Source organism: Eleutherodactylus coqui, chromosome 2, assembly GCF_035609145.1.
Source record: "Eleutherodactylus coqui strain aEleCoq1 chromosome 2, aEleCoq1.hap1, whole genome shotgun sequence".
NCBI lineage: Eukaryota > Metazoa > Chordata > Amphibia > Anura > Eleutherodactylidae > Eleutherodactylus > Eleutherodactylus coqui.
The window spans coordinates 305,361,953-305,378,058 of NC_089838.1; the positions used below are offsets into that span (position 1 = coordinate 305,361,953).

Sequence of the window (16,106 nt, forward strand, 5' to 3'; positions counted from 1 at the left end):
GTGTCTTGAGGTCCAGTCTCTCTCCCCTCCTCTCCGGTGGTGTTATGTCGGGTTTGGGAGTCCTCAGGATTAATGCAGGATCATTAGTTGGTCGGTTTGAGCAGGAGCCCTCCTTACATGCGGCCGGTCAGAACGGCTGCTTGGCCACGCCCCCTCGGAAATGACATTTTTAACTATAGCTTCTGCCACACCCATAGCTGTTAACCCTTTCTGCAGTACCAGAATGCCTGTCTGTGGCCCTCTGTAGGCCATTCTGGCCATATATATTTGAGGGGTCAACAGACAGAGATGGATTTCCCAGGTACATACTTAGGAATATAAAATATCAATGAAACATATTTGTGATAAAACAAGGGATTATCCTAAAAGACTGGATATGTATGGATACCCCCTACCATCTTTTCCAATAGTTTATTTAGGCCATTGGGTGTAAGTGTATTCAACCAGAAGATCCCAAACATCTCTTCTGCTTTCAGCCTAGAGAATTGGGGGATCTTCATTAAGGAAGCTGGAGGCATTCCAGAGGGATCCTTGTTATGATAGCTTAAAAAGTGCCTAGAGAGGCTATGCTGTGTGAATCCCTTCTGGATGTTCATTAGCCCGTACTCTGGAAGCATTAATGGTCACACCTATGTATTTCAAACCACATGGGCTTTCCAATGAGTAGATGATATAATTAGACCCACAATTTAGAAAGTCCCTCAGGGAAATCGAGATGTTTTCTTGTGGATTTACTTCCATTTGTGACAAATGTTGGAGTAACCCTTACACCCTCGTGCTCCACATCTAATAGAGCCTTTCAGTGGCTTCCCCATGATCCCTTGAAAGGGGGGCAGGGTACTCTGTCTACGGGGAGGGGCCAAGGAAATTTGACAGGGTGCGATTTTTCCCTAAAAACTACTAAGGGGCATTCAGGAAGTTCCGCAATGAAAAAGGGATCCCCCCACAGGATCCCCCAATGTTTAGTAATGATGTTTCTCAACTGAGAGTGTTGGGAATTGAAGAGGGTGATGGACAGGGGATTATGGTTCTCCCCTTCGCCTCCACCTGTCTGAACGTGGTTGTTTCCTAATTTTTTTAAAAATTGATTTCTGCAAGGCGCCTGCACACGAACGTTCGGATTCTGCATGTGGGACCCCGCGGGGGAATCCGACCCTGTGCCCTGCCGGCGACCCTGCATACCGGTCTTTTTCTGTACTGTGGATGGACACAGCGAGCCGCTGTTGGACATGTGCAGTACAGATTTTTTTTGTAATGTTTATTTCTCCTGCGCTGTTGCTAGGCGATGACGTGGAATCGGCGGCCTGTCCGCAATGTCAATTGCAGACGGGCCACAGGTCAGGCAGCTGTCATTGACTTCAACGGTAGCCGTCCGTGCAGACACCGCACAAAAATACAGCATGCTGCGAATTTTCCTCCGCTTGTGGAAACCGCAATTCATTTTCGCAAGTGTGCAGCAAGAAGCGATTTTCCATAGCATGCTATGAGCGGTATTTGCTGCAGATCTGTGGTGCGGATGCAACTTAGGCCACAACAGCAGTACTAAAAGTGCAACATTGTGAAAATTTTTCCTGAGCCTTTTTCAGGTGTTGTATTTTAATGCGGCCACTAGATGTCACTATAACCACAGACAGCAGTTCTGTGTAATTCCGTAGAATGCTGTATAAAGAACATCACCGCTTCTCATAAGTCTGGCCACAGTTTGGTTTGTTCCCATCCTGTACAAAAAGAAACGCCCGGCATGAGCGGAGCAGCGCTGAAACTGGGTGCCTGGTCAGTGGAATTTTATAATATGGAGTGACGAGTTAAACACAAATGAGTAATCCGAATTATTAGGAGGCGTTTCACCCAGACTGACAAACTCAGACAGTGATATTTCCAGCTTCTGTAATGGTGTGAGGGTGCATGGCAGCTTAAGGCGTTGGCAGTTTCCACTTCACAGTCAATACTATCAACGCCCTACGTACATTTTGGTGGAACATCTTTTGCCCTTTATTCCGAAGCTTCCAAATAATGAGGGAGGAATCATTTTCCAACAAGATGGAACATCCTGTCAAAGCCATGTCAACTAAAGTCTGGTTGACTCAAAATAGGATCCCCACTAATCCCTGGCTTAAAGACAATCGCCAGCTGTGTACTAATGGGGAAAGAGTAAGCGAGAGCTGCACGAAAATCCATGCCGCACCAAGAACACCCCTGAGGAGTGCCAAGCACTTGTTAACTCTGTGCCCTCTCCACTAGAAGAAGCCATTCCACATGAAGGGGATGCAACAAAGTTTTAAACAAACTTTTTGCTGGGCTAGTTGGACTGTTGTGATAGATGTCCACTTTCAATCGGGCTGTGCTTTAACCCAATAAGGACCCAAAGGGAGAAGGCAGAAGCCGTTTTGACCGCTTCTGCCTTCTCGCTTGTAGTCTACATAGCGCTCAATGAGTGCTATGTACTGAAGACAGAAAGTGGAAGTGTCACTTGTTATTCGACCCAGCAATTACATAACGGCCGGGTGTCCCCTACCATGGCAGAGCTGCTCGGACCCCCACCGATCCAGAGAATGGAGTCAGGTCTGCCCCCAAATATCTGTAGCACAGTTTGGGCAGGCACACTGAAGCTCCATTCATTTCAATGAGAGCACCAGAAATTGCTGATTTCAAGCACTCTGCAATTTTGAAATGAATGGAGCTGCAGTGCGCCCGTCTCACCTGCACGCCGTTCTTTTGGGGACAGACCAAACCCCTGTTCTCGGAATCGGTGGAGAACCCAGTGGTTGGACCCCCACTGATCGATTAGCTAGTTATCAACTAAACCATGGATAACTTGTTGAAATTGGCTACCCCTTAAAGGGGTTGTCCAGTTGTAAGACAGCTTTTTAAAAATGGAGCCAAATCTGTTAAAGGGGTTATCCCAAAATCTAACGTTACTTCTTTTCTACAGGATAGGTGATAACCTGCAGATCGGTGGAGGGCTCACCGCTGAGATTCCCACCGATCCCAATAATAAGAGTCCTATATCCCCTGTCCTTTGCACCATCCGCAATGAGGCTAGTAAATGGAACGCCAGTCACGCAAGCCCAAGAGAGCTGAGTAGCAAGCGCTCGAGTATTTCCGTCAGTCCCATTGAAATGAATGGAGTGGAGGCTGCGCATGCTTGTCCAGCGCTCCATTCACAGTGACGTCGCTGCAGGAGGATATAGTGACGCCACAATGACAGGTAGAGTGGGACACAAGACCACTGTTTTCAGGATCAGTAGGGGTCTCAGCAGTGAGACTCCCACCAATCAACAAGTTATCTCTATCCTGGGGATAGGAGATACCGCAACTTGCAATCCTGGTGCAACCCTTTAACCAATAAAATCCAGCGCTGCGGCCCTCTGGGTAATTGTTTACTACCATCTGATTGCTGCAGCCAATCAGAGGATGCAGTGGTCACACGCCGGCTTCCTGGTATCAACGCTCAGAAGCATGATGCCAGGAGAACGGCACTGGGTTGCAGTGGGCAGATGGTGGCTGTTCTGAGAGGACCATGGGGCTGCAGCACTGACTCAGTGGGGGAGAGGACAGGTTAGTATTTTTAAAAAATGGTATAACTCTTGTACAACCCCCCTTCCATACTTAATATGCCCTATTTTTCTGTGTATTTATGCACCAAATGTCCCCATAGAAGTCAATGGTCAGTGTACACATACTCTTTCCCCATTGATACGCACGCAGCAGAAAGAACTCATTAAGACTAATTAGCCATTTTAATCGGTGTGTCTGTCTGCCACACGCACATGTCCATGGCTTGCGGGAGCAAAAAGTACAGTAGAATACGCCGATGCGCGCACTAAATCATTGTTCATTCTACAAAAAAGCATCGCTCTGGCGTACGCCGTGTGAAGCCACCTTCGAATATCTAGTTTGCAGACTTGTGCGCTCCATCCGGAATACATGTCCACTTACAAACTCCATTATTTTATTGATTTATTTTATTTTTATTTTTTTTAACACGTCCAAAATTGCGCACTAATTCCCTCCATAGATGGAAGCGTAGAGCAAGAGTTGCCAATGTGTATTTCTATGAAGCAGGGGCGACAAAATTACAGCTCCGAGACTTCTGAAATCTGAGAGCCGACGTAACCTACACGTCTTAGTTCCATCTATAAGGAGGAAAATAGGTCTGAAGCACAAGTGGCTTTCTGTCCACCACCAGGGGGCGCACCTGTAGTTATGTGGCTCTTATATATACACTATCCTACCAAAAGTAATTGGACACCTGAGCAAGAATCAAACGTAGTATTTACTTCCATATCTTAATACTTAGTGGGGCTCCTTAAGCCCTAATGGCATTGAAAGCTCTCTGTGGCATAATTTTGATACTTCCCTCCATCCATCCTGCAAATGTCTGTCAAGTTCTCTCAGAGAAGATGGACACTGTTCATATTTCCTGACCCAACTTGCCAGTTCATCCCAAAGATGTTCAGCTGAGTTCCACTCTTGGCACCCCTACCCCCTGCAAACAGTTGATTTTGCTGGGAAAAGCCACAAACAGCGTGACATTTCCTATGAAGCAGGAGAAACACATTAGGGTCTGTTCACATGGGGCAGATTTGCAACAGAATTTCTGTGGATTTTCCTCACGGAAAATCTGGAGTATTTGCTGTGGTAAAACATCCACAGCAACTAATGCGGCTTTGTGAGGAGTTTAGCTGCAGTTTATCTGCATATTTTCCTATGAGGAAAATCTGCTGTGGATTTCCTGCAAAATTTGGTGTGGATTTCATCCTCTCCATTAAATTCTATGGTGGAAATCTGCAGGTTTTCTGCCCCAAATTTGCTGCTAAACTTAATGCGGATACAAATTTGCGCTGCCGGTCAAGTTAGTGTAAATGTTTCCGCCTTTCATCCGCACGGCTGCTATTGCAAATGTTGGAGATTTTTTTTGTGGAAAATCCGCAGAGGATCCACAATCCGACTCGAGTAATTACAGTCTAAGGCAAAAAACATAGATTGGCTTGATAAAGACTGGATTTCCGCCAGTCGAAACGTTGTATTTTACTATGCAAGATGAATTAAAGATGGAGTTTTAATATCCACGAAGACTATCTACTTATCTTATTGACACCCCTGATGCTGCAGGGCTACCATTTATCTGACATGTAATTACAGTCTCGGTCCGTTTTGCTGTGAACTTTCTGCAGCTGAAAAAATCTACAGCAAATCTGCAGCGTTTGGTGTGGATTTGGGGGCAGATCAGCAGCGGATTTCACCCCTTCAATTTAAATTCAATTAAAGGGGTGAAATTGGTGCAAATTTACACCAAAATCTGCAATCTTATGGAACGGCAGGAAGTCTACCAAGATGAAGCGGATCCTACTGAGTGACTCTCTGTTCAGGGGCATGGAGAGTCCTGAGTAGGGGACCCCACTCTGTTCATGTGCACAAGGATGGGTTCCCATGGGACGGAAATCTTGCAGAATGTCCACAACGGGACCGCACAAAAGAATTCCTCAGCGGAAAGGCGGCTTCAAAACCCATGCCATGTGGCCCGGAGTTTCAAGCGGCTTTTCAGCCTGTATTCTGTTGCGGAAATCTCTTCCTATATAGAGAAGCGAGACCGCAGCAGAAACAGCGCCAAAATTGGTATGTCGCAGTTTTGAATTCCCCGCCGCATGTCCGTTTCCGCGTGGCTTGTCTGCAGTATGTGAACGAGATTTTTGCAAATGTGGTTCACTTAGCTGCTTAGTCTCTTTTTTTCAAAAATGCATGCGGAATTTCCATGCGGAGGCTCCACACGGAAATTCCGCAGCATTTCCGCCCCCAGCCTTAGGGCATAAGAGCAGGGGATGGCATCTTGAAGCAGTGGTTTCCAATCATGTACGTGTTTAATACCACAGGTCAGGAGTAACATGCCGGAAGCATTGATGAAAGCACAACATTTTATTAGTGGATCCTGTGATAAGAAATAAGAACACAGTGTTTACAGGGAAAAAGACACAAGACTTATCTCTTTGCTATTTAAGACATCGGAGAGAGCACATTTTCATTCTAGACACATTTATTAGCATAAGCACAACATCTCCTGCACTCGGAAACACAACCACAAATCCCACAATGGGTTAAAAACTGGTTGAATGGAACATCTACCCTGCAATGTCAGCACCGGGGATCCCCCTCAACACCCTACACCCACATGAATGGCAACATTTGGCGTTCTCGGCAGGAGGTCTTTGATGTCATTGATCCTTAGTCTTGCGTTAAGGTCTTTAGTCTTGATAAGTAAAGGATGAAGTAATGGAAGTACCTTGACTACATTCCTGATCAAGTCAATTTAAAAAATAATTGAGCTACCGTAAGCGAATTGTATTTACGTGATTGTTTAGTAGATCATGTAAAGGAACAGAACGTCTTCTTTGTAAGCACTGATATAGTTTCTCATAGAGATGTATAATCCTAAATCCATAACTTGAATGTAGCAAGACCTAGATGTTTTCTATAAGGCGACCTTTCACTTAAGTACAAAAGAACGACCGGAAAGGGTGTCGAGTTAGAGAGGGGGGGTGAATGGTCACTAGGAAGGACAGGTCTTGTGGGGCTCTCTAATTCAACCCAATTATGCCCACACACATGCAAACATACCAACTGACACCTGCAATGAACACACTGCCGGCATCATTTACATACGAGTATATGTACGGAGGCACATATACATACATATATATATAGGTGTGTATGAGCCATGTTACACTCTGTGTCTCCTAGACTGTTGGTATCTGCTCCTAGAAAAGTCACTGCCCCCAAGATTTACAACAAAAAAAAAAAGCCAGGAATCAGTAAATCTTTTGGAAATAATTCATCTTGGAAAAAGGAACGGAATCCTGGGGCAGGAGAATTAGTTTGGGTCTAGCCTAGGCTGGTAATGTTGGCACGGCCACCGGGAGGCGCCACAATGCGCTGAGTAGTGCGACGGGGAACGTTGTCATCAACCTGGGCTCCTGCAAGAAGAGAAGAAGATGAGATATTAGACACTAATTGTGCTTCCTATTTGCAGATGAGGAAAAAGTCTGCCTCATTCATCCTCAATCCATCTGGAGGAAAGCATCAGCTCACTGAGGAATCAAGTTACATGTTTCCCATAGAAGTCTATGGGGTAGGGAGAAGAAGGGAGCAGTGCTGCGAGAGAAAAATTGCAGCATATACTCTCAATGGGAGCAGAAAAAATAAAAAAATTGCACCCCACTCACGTGTAAATGTGAGCTTCACGCGAGTGCAAAGTGATTTTTTTGTGTTCATAATGGGCAAATAAAGTTTTTCCACTTGCGTGAAAATAGCAAATGCAGCGATGCGAGTGCAATGCGATTTTCTCTCAAAACGCATCACACTCACATATAAATCGCAGGTTTGCAAGTGTGTTATCAGTTCTAGTTTCTCGGACCGAACTCGCCCATGTAATTGCACCCTGCTGTTATAAACTGAAGAGCAAGATCTTCTCTTCTCCATGTGCTATGTATGGGAGACATCACAGCAGCTTGTCTACACCCACCAGCTCAAGGAAAACTGACAACTCAGAGATAGAGTCTGCAAAAAACAGCCCGCTGCGCTCCAGACACAGCTCTGTAATTCTCCAGTGGCTGGGGCTGGTATAACAGCTCACTGCAACTCTGTCCCATTCAAGTGAAAGAGACTTAGATGCAATACCAGGCACAGGCACTATGTAAAATACGGAGTTGTGTCTGGAACTATGTGGCCCCTTCCATCAGCTGATCAGCAAAAATGCTCAGCCATGGACCCGCCACCAATCGGATATTGTTAACCTGTTCTAGAGATTGGCCATCAATATTGTAGACCTAGAGAACAAATGTCAAGGAAGATCAAGAAAGACGTCCCAGAGAAAGTAGAAAATTTTCAATCCTTTCGATTCCCAGTTGCTCCATTCCCAATAGACTCTACAAGGTCTCAGTGTCTAGGTCGTTCAGCAGCATATCATTGATGGAAGTAGTTTTGTAGAGTTGGGTATTGATTTCAGTGCTTTGGGATATGGGATGGTCAGTACGAGGTGCCTGTTTGTCTAATGGTGCAGTCTAGGGGCTTCCATGAGACCAGATAGAAACAAGAACTTCTACACATCCTGGTTAGGAATGCCCCAAACTGCATTTTTATGCCTCCTGATATGCATTTTTCACCCTGCTCCTAAGTATCAGACTCTTCTCATGTGGATGTGTCCTCCCCAGTAATATGTGATTGTTTTCTCCTTCTACAGCTGTTAAAGGACCTACTCTTTAAAGTGCTGACAGACATTCATATTAAGGAGTGTATGATGTCCTCCTCCCTTCCCCTGCAGAGTCTGCTGTGTGTATGCTTTCTTCCATATATTCTCTCAGATACAGAAGTAGGATCTGTGTGATCTGCCCTGCCTGAAGACTCGGATGCCTCCCTCCCTCTTCATTATCTGTTGTCCTTCCTTTCTTGCTGCTTTCTCTAAGGCCTCATGTCCACAAGCACACACAGATTTCGTATGGGGAATCCCGCACGGAATCCCCCCGGGCCCGCGGCTGGCGACCCTGTGTACCGGTCTGTGTCTTCTTTTTTCTGTACTGCGGATGTGTGCGGTAGTGCCGGACAGCGCGCTGGCGCACACGCGCAGTACAGTTGTTTTTTTAAACTCCTGCTTTTCTGTGTACAGCTTACATTGAAGATAGCGTGCTGCGATTTTTCATCTGCGAGCGGAAACCGCAATTGGTTTCCGCTCGTGTGCATAAAAAAATCATTTTTCCATAGCGTGCTATGGAGGGTCATTGCTGTGGAACCCGGAGCAGAATGCCCACTCTTGATGCTGCAGCAAAAATCCGCCAGTGGACATGAGGCCTAACACAGAGAAGGGAAAGAGGAAAAGCATAGAGAACTGACAAAGTCAGAAGCAGTGTGCTATTGGATCTGTGTCGGAAGCAGCGGGACAGCCGGGCACATATAGGAGTTGCACAGACTCTACAACAGGAAAATGGCAGGACATTTTTAATGAAGACTACTTGAAAAGTTGCTTTAGTTTGAGGCAAATGAACGACAAAAGAAATGCATTGCAAAGGTTTCCATACCCTTTAAGAGCTCACCTGACAGGCTGAACCCAGACTGGTGTAGGTTCCTTATGGGCTGCGCTGGTTGTTTGGCAGGTGATGTCTTGGCAGACGAGGCAGGTGTTACAGCTTTTGGAGTCACAGAGACTTCACAGACAGGTCCATCATACAGTCCACGAGGAACTCCTCGCAGCTCAGCAAGCTGGAGAGACATCATGACAACATTTAATGCAAGATATAGCTGTCTAAACACATTTCCCAGCTCATCCTACAAGCTATCCACCTTGTCCTCCGGGTGGCCTTCCTAGACCTTCTATAGAAGAGTTGACTCTAGAACCTCATAAAGCTAGACCTGTGATTTTACTCTGCCAGGAAGTCATCCTAGAAGTTACCAAAATGTCATCTATTAATGGAGACCAATCTAATGCTGGTCATCACCGAATGCCAAACACTATTCAGTGCTAGCCTCGACCGTTAGAAAGATACAAAAAGAACCCGCCATCCTGCCCACCGCGCCTACTTTATTCTTCAGGGACAAAGATGAAAATCCGGTCACCTCAATTAGTCAATCAGAGACCTCTCCTGCCCCTTCTGACTCTATATGGACCTTCTTCTGTTCTCATTTCTTATTCTATGCTAGTTAAAGTGTTTTTTCAGGAATTTTAATTAATTGCCAAATGCTACACCATTGATGTTTGATTGATGGGGATGTTAATCCTGGGAATCCCTGTCAAAACAGGTCTTACACTGCAGCTCTACCCTTTCAAGGGAATTATCTGAGCTGCTTCAGGACATTTAAATGATCAGAGGGACATTTAAATGCTGCTGAGCCTGGTTGTTGCAGGCGGGTGTCAGCTGTCAAAGATAGCCGACACCCACCGTGTACAGAGTGCGCTCGGCTCCCAAGCCCGCTCCATGCAAAACCCATGCACATACAACATACATTTATATGAGCTGTTGCCAAGGGGTTAATTATTAAACCCTTCATGTTGCAGCCCTTTTTCATTTCTTTTTTTCCCCTCTCCACTTCCAAAATACCATAAAACTTTTTAATGTTCCCAGTTAGCTGCATAAGGGATCGTTTATTGCGGGACGAGTTGTATTTTCAAATGGTACCATTCAACGTACCATATAATGCACTGGAAAATGTAAAAAAAATTCCCAAGTGCAAAATGCAACTGCGCAACTTTGGTCAGGCTTTCGCTTTTATGACATTCAAGATGTAGTAAAAATGATGCTATCTTTATTCTGTGGGTTAAAACGATTCTGGTGATTTTAAATTTATATAGTTTTGGTTTTTAATGTAAAACTCCAAAAACATAAAATACCATTAAAAGGAATTTGCTTTCTGTCAACATCTTTTGCCTCCCTTATTTTTTGCTGATTGGGTTGTATGAGGGCTCATTTGCGCAGTAAGGGTGCATTCAGACAACCGTATATTGGCTGGGTTTTCACGCCGGCCAATGTATAGCATCCCTCTCTGCAGGGGGAGGAGGCTGGAAGATCCGGGAGCAGTGCTCTGAGCTCCTGCCCCCTCTCTGCCTCCTCTCCACCCCCCTGAACTATTTTCAATGCGGAGAGGCGGGGGGGGGGCTAATTCCTGGAACTTAGCCCCGCCCCCACCCCACCTCCTCTCATTGCAAATAGTGCAGAGAGGGGGTGGAGAGGAGGCAGAGGGGGGGGGCGGGAGCTCAGAGCACTGCTCCCGCCCCATATATCGGCCGGTGTGAATACCCATTTTTCAACTTTCATTACCTTTTTATTTTCTTTAGATTTAATGATTTTTTTTAACTTGTTTTTATATATATATTTTTTGCAGCCCCCATAGAGGACTTGAACGTGTGATAATTTGATTGCTCATGGAGTATACTGCACTCTGACAGGCAATCATTCATGGCAGACCTGGGGACCATGACAACCGAGCAGAACATCCCCTGATCACATTGCAGAAGGGCTGTTTAGGAGCTCTGAACATTTAAATACTGTTGTCTGAATTGACAGCGGCATTTAAAATGTTAACAGCCATGATCAGCGTGAATGCTGATTGCAGCTGTTGCCTGCGGATGTCAGCTGTCACTTATGGCCGACACCCGTAGTGTATGTAGCAGGTTTGGCTCCCAAACCTGCTCCATACACAGATACCCAACATGTGCCGTACATGGGAAAGGGTTAAAAGGCTCACCCTGCTTCGGGCCTTGATCCTCTTGTAGACATAGTCTGGGAATGGCTTTCTGGGAATGTACCGTCCAGATCCCTCAGTGGCATGGAGAGTGCCGTCTTCGAGAACAATCTTTCCTTGGCTGATCACCACTAGAGGACTTCCACGGCACTCCATTCCTTCAAAGATATTGTACTCTACAGACTGCAATTAGACGTGGTGGAAGTCAAAGGTGGGGAACACTACAAGCGCTCACATCCACTGACCAGAAACCAGAAAAACTTACACTGTTGTGAGTTTTGGCTGAGATTGTCTTTACGCTATCTGGGTCCCAGATCACCAAATCAGCATCAGATCCAACTGCGATGCGGCCTTTTCTAGGGTACAAGTTGAAGATTTTGGCAGCATTGGTACTGGTGACAGCAACAAACTGGTTTTCATCCATTTTCCCAGAGACCTAGAATGAGATCAAGCCCACCCAATAGCACTTTAGCTTAGTAACATACTAATAACACACACCCCAGCAAGACCCAACTGCAACCTCACTCCAGACTTACAAGAAAAAAAATTATAAACAAAAACCCCTTAGAGCACATAATAGGTGAAAACGGATTTTTAATACCTTACTTCTATCCAGAGATACACTTGCTTAAAGTTACAGGCCCAAAACCGAGGCTGCACTACTGAGAGTCTGTCAAGTCACGTGTTATGGAAACCTGGTGTGAATCCAAAACAAATCTAACAAAACCTATGTATTATAATACTCAGTGATGAGTTACACCTACACAAGGTCTTCAGGACAACTCTGCACATAACAGAAGTCAGAAGGAATTCTGTGGTCATAACTTCTCAGTAGTGCAGCCTCAGGCTTTGGGCCTGCAAATTTAAGTGATCATATCTCAGCATGGAAACAAGATATTAAAAAACTGTTTTCATATTTTTAACTTACATCTCTTTAAGTAAACATTTTTAGGGCATTAAGACAAATGATTTTTAAAGGGGTATTCCCATCTCCCTTATTTAACAGTTTTCCTAGGGTTTGCAATAACTTCAGGCTTCCACTCTCCTCACTCTGTGGGCAGAACTACAGGCATGATTGACATTTCAGGGCAGCGCCGCTATATTAATCTCATCGTACCGCTGGCCTGAACATGCATACTGCGGATGCCTTCAGCGATATTGAGATCTACAGAGCTCCAGAGCGGACTGCACATGTTGTGAAGTTGTCGTATAGACCTTAACAGAACTCGAGAAAACGTGGGATGAAACTGAACGGGAGGAAACACAGATTAGATATTATAAAAAACTTTCTGACAGTGAGGGTGATGAATGAGTGGAACAGGTTACCACGGGAGGTGGTGAGTTCTCCTTCAATGGAAGGTGTTCAAACAAAGGCTGGACAGACATCTGTCTGGGATGATTTAGTGATCCTGCACTGAGCAGGGGGTTGGACCCGATGACCCTGGAGGTCCCTTCCAACTCTACCATTCTAGGATTCTATGAGAGATAACTGAGTAGGAAGCTACTGTGCTTGCTCTAGCATTTGCGTTCTAGAGGATGAACGGCACAAGCGCGCCCATCCCTGCTGGATGGCAGTGGTGGCCATAACCCTTAACTTGAGTTACTTCCTCAGATATGAGTCATCAGGTGGGAATACCCCTTTAAGTTTTATTTTGGTTGAGTCTTTGTGCCAATGCCCACTTTTACTGGAGCGATATCTTGTTATATCTCCTGTTCTATACCTTCTGCTTTTATCTGTTACACTATTTTGACAGCATGCAACCCATCAAACTCTCCGACTCTATACTCACCACAGCTCGGTCCCACACGATGCTCATCCTCTCCTCTGTTCCATTGGTCCCCTCTGGAATTAGTGTAAAATTGTCTTTTCCGACAGCTTTCTGAGCAGTGTTAAAAGTGCAGTGTGCGCTCCCACAAACCTGCAGGTCACCACTGGAAAATGCAGAACATACATTAGCTACCCAAAGTCAATGACCCATTTTATCGATACCCCTTAATGATAAAGAGTAGATGTACGTCTGAGTAGTAGGACCCCCATTAACATCAGTCACACTATGCGAGACAGATTGTAAGGAATGGAGGCAGCCATAGGGTATACCTAAACAAACAATTACCAAGAACATTACCAGAGGCAATAGAACAGCCTAATGGTTACACCCTCCCAAACACAAAATAATAAATGGTATACTTTATTACCATATATGCGCTCAAAAAAGGACAAAGACACCTTAACATAAAGGAGTAGGTGGCTGAACTAGAGCTAGAGTATGTCCATAGAGGAACTAAGTACATGTTAGCTAGGAAAGCTAAAAGGGTATGATGCAAAAGTGTGAGTTAATAGAGGTGCTCTGCAAGCAGCCCGATTATAAGTTTCCTAGGGAAGCTGAAAGGGCCGTCATTTATATCCATTATCATATTCACACAGAATGCTGTCCTCAAGCAAACGATATAACTGCAAACAGCCAATACTGGGACGCACAGGGTGTTAGTTGATAGAGGTGCTATAAGAAGCAGACAAAATTTAAGATACAGTACATTGGTATGCTAATTATGTCTTAATCACAGTTGTGACATAAGCTGGAAATATCAGAGAGATCTCTGCATATCCATATAGCATATGAGCTGCTGTGCTAGTATGCTGCGCTGCTGTGTTATCCAGTGCACTACTATACTGATTGTGCATTGAACACAGTTGTGATAGAGATTAGCAATGTCAGAGCGGTCTCTAGTATACACACAGCATGCAGTGTTTTGGGAAACGGTGTGAATTTTGGCAGTCAGAGAAGTCTCTATTAAACCACAAAGGGACTGCCTAAATGTCTAGCTATTAGAGATGAGCGAACCTGCTCGGCCACGCCCCTTTTTCGCCCGAGCGCCGCAATTTTCGAGTACTTCCGTACTCGGGCGAAAAGATTCGGGGGGCGCCGTGGGTGAGTGGGGGGGGGGAGAGGGAGAGAGAGAGGGCTCTCCCCTGTTCCCCGCTGCTAACCCCCGCTCCGCCACACCTCCCCCCCCCCCCCCGAATCTTTTCACCCGAGTATGGAAGTACTCGAAAATCACGGTGCTCGATCGAGTAATTACTCGAAACGAATATATTCGCTCATCTCTACTATCTATCTATAAACATATATTGAATAGTGGAGCCATCCCTAAACCAAATCTAAAATACATATAACACATGCCCTCCCAACTAGGACTATGGGAGACCACTGTGGATAACTCATTCAATATCACATCAATGTCTACCAAACAAAGCACACTGTTATCGCAGCGCTTACCAGGCGAGCAGAGAGTTGAGAAAATCAGGAGTACTAGGGTCGGGGCTCAGAGGAGGAGATGTGACAAAAGCTGCGGCTTTTGCCCAGTTTTTGCTCCAGTAGTGAGATCCGTCAGTGCCCAAACTTGCAGTAATAGGTTCTCCATAGACCACAGCACCTGCCAGCAAAGAAAAGAAAAATGTTACTTCTTTAGCCAAATCTCAGACTCATGTACCTGGCTTTGTCATGTCATGTGATCTTGTGACATAAGTGATGGTCCATGACCTCAAACCTCTCATGCTTCCAAAATGTATGAAAATTAGCTCTCATCCAAAAGGAAGACAACTGTCTCTCTAGTGCCACCTATAGGTAACTGCCCTGTAGAGAGACAGTTTTCTTCTGTCTGGAGGAAAGTTCATTTGCATATTTTTCCCATGGAGCATTACCTGTAAGACTCCATGCACCCACCTGATTTCTTCAATGAGAACCAGCTCTACCACCTTCAGTAATGTCTGTCCATCTCAGCAAAGCTCCAGAGAAGTCAGAGGAAATCTATAAACTATGGGGCATATGTATATCTCTTAATACGTTTGTCTCCCTTACACTAACACGTACTGTACTTAGGCTAGCATATAAAACACTGGTGTAAGTAAATATGCCCCAATGTACTTAGCAATGACTGATATTGAATAAAGCTGGTGCTTTGCCTCAATTGGCCCTCTAAGGTTCAGGTAGGGCATGGCAAGCCCACACCTAAAAATCCAAACCGGTTAGATGTTTATGGAATGGCATTGAGTGTTATAATTAATCTGGCAATTGCTGTGCAATCGATCGAAAAGGGATGAACATGATGGACCTGTGTCTATGTAACTACACTGATCAGCCATAACATCAAAACCACCTGTCTAATACTGTGCTCATCCTCCTATATAGCCAAACAGCTCTAGTCCATTGAGCCCAGGACTCTACAAGACCTCTGAAGGAGTCCAATGATACCTGGAACCAAGACAGATGGAACCAGCACATCATTAAAGTCATGTTGTGAGTTGCCTCCATGGATCGGACTTGTTAGCCAGCACATCCCACAGATGATCGATCAGACTGAGATCTGGGGAATTTGGAGGACAAATCATGACATTGTTTCTAATCCATTCCTGAGTGATGTCTGCAGTGCGGCCGGGGGCATTATCCTGCTGAAAGAGGGCACTGCCATTAGGAAACACTGCTGCCATGAGACCTGTCTGCACTAGGTGGTACAGGACACTTCCACATGATGCCAGGACGCAAGTGCCCAGCAGAGCATTGTCCAGAGCATTACACTGCCTATGCCGACTTCTTTCCATAGTGCAACCTGGTGCCCACTTTTCCCCGGGTAAGAGATGGCACCAGGTTGATCACATGGTGTAAAAGATGTGTTTCTTCAGACCAGTTCTGATGCTCGTGTGTTCATAGTAGGAACTTTCAACAGTGGAAGGGGTTGTATATGGGCACTCTGGTCTGCGACCCCACAGGTCCATACACAGCAATGCCCGGACTCATTTTACGATCGGACACATTTTTACCATCAACTTGGATAAGACCAGACGGACAAGCCTTTACTCCCCATGTGCATCAATGACCATG

At 45.3% G+C, this 16,106-nt stretch overlaps 1 protein-coding gene across 3 annotated transcripts in view; it reads right to left on the minus strand.

Annotated features, from left to right (window-relative positions):
* Window positions 1–5,901: 5,901 nt before the first annotated feature.
* The window catches only part of DPYSL2 (dihydropyrimidinase like 2), a 98,698-nt gene continuing 88,493 nt past the window's right edge, over window positions 5,902–16,106 (minus strand). For all 3 annotated transcript variants that reach the window (XM_066593506.1, XM_066593507.1, XM_066593508.1), the window contains exons 9-14: window positions 14,505–14,661; window positions 13,017–13,158; window positions 11,492–11,662; window positions 11,230–11,409; window positions 9,084–9,249; window positions 5,902–6,971 (exon numbers count right to left, since the gene is read on the minus strand). In XM_066593506.1, coding sequence (XP_066449603.1) covers window positions 6,880–6,971; window positions 9,084–9,249; window positions 11,230–11,409; window positions 11,492–11,662; window positions 13,017–13,158; window positions 14,505–14,661 — 908 coding nt within the window. In that variant the 3' untranslated portion in view covers window positions 5,902–6,879. The remainder of the gene's footprint in view (window positions 6,972–9,083; window positions 9,250–11,229; window positions 11,410–11,491; window positions 11,663–13,016; window positions 13,159–14,504; window positions 14,662–16,106) is intronic.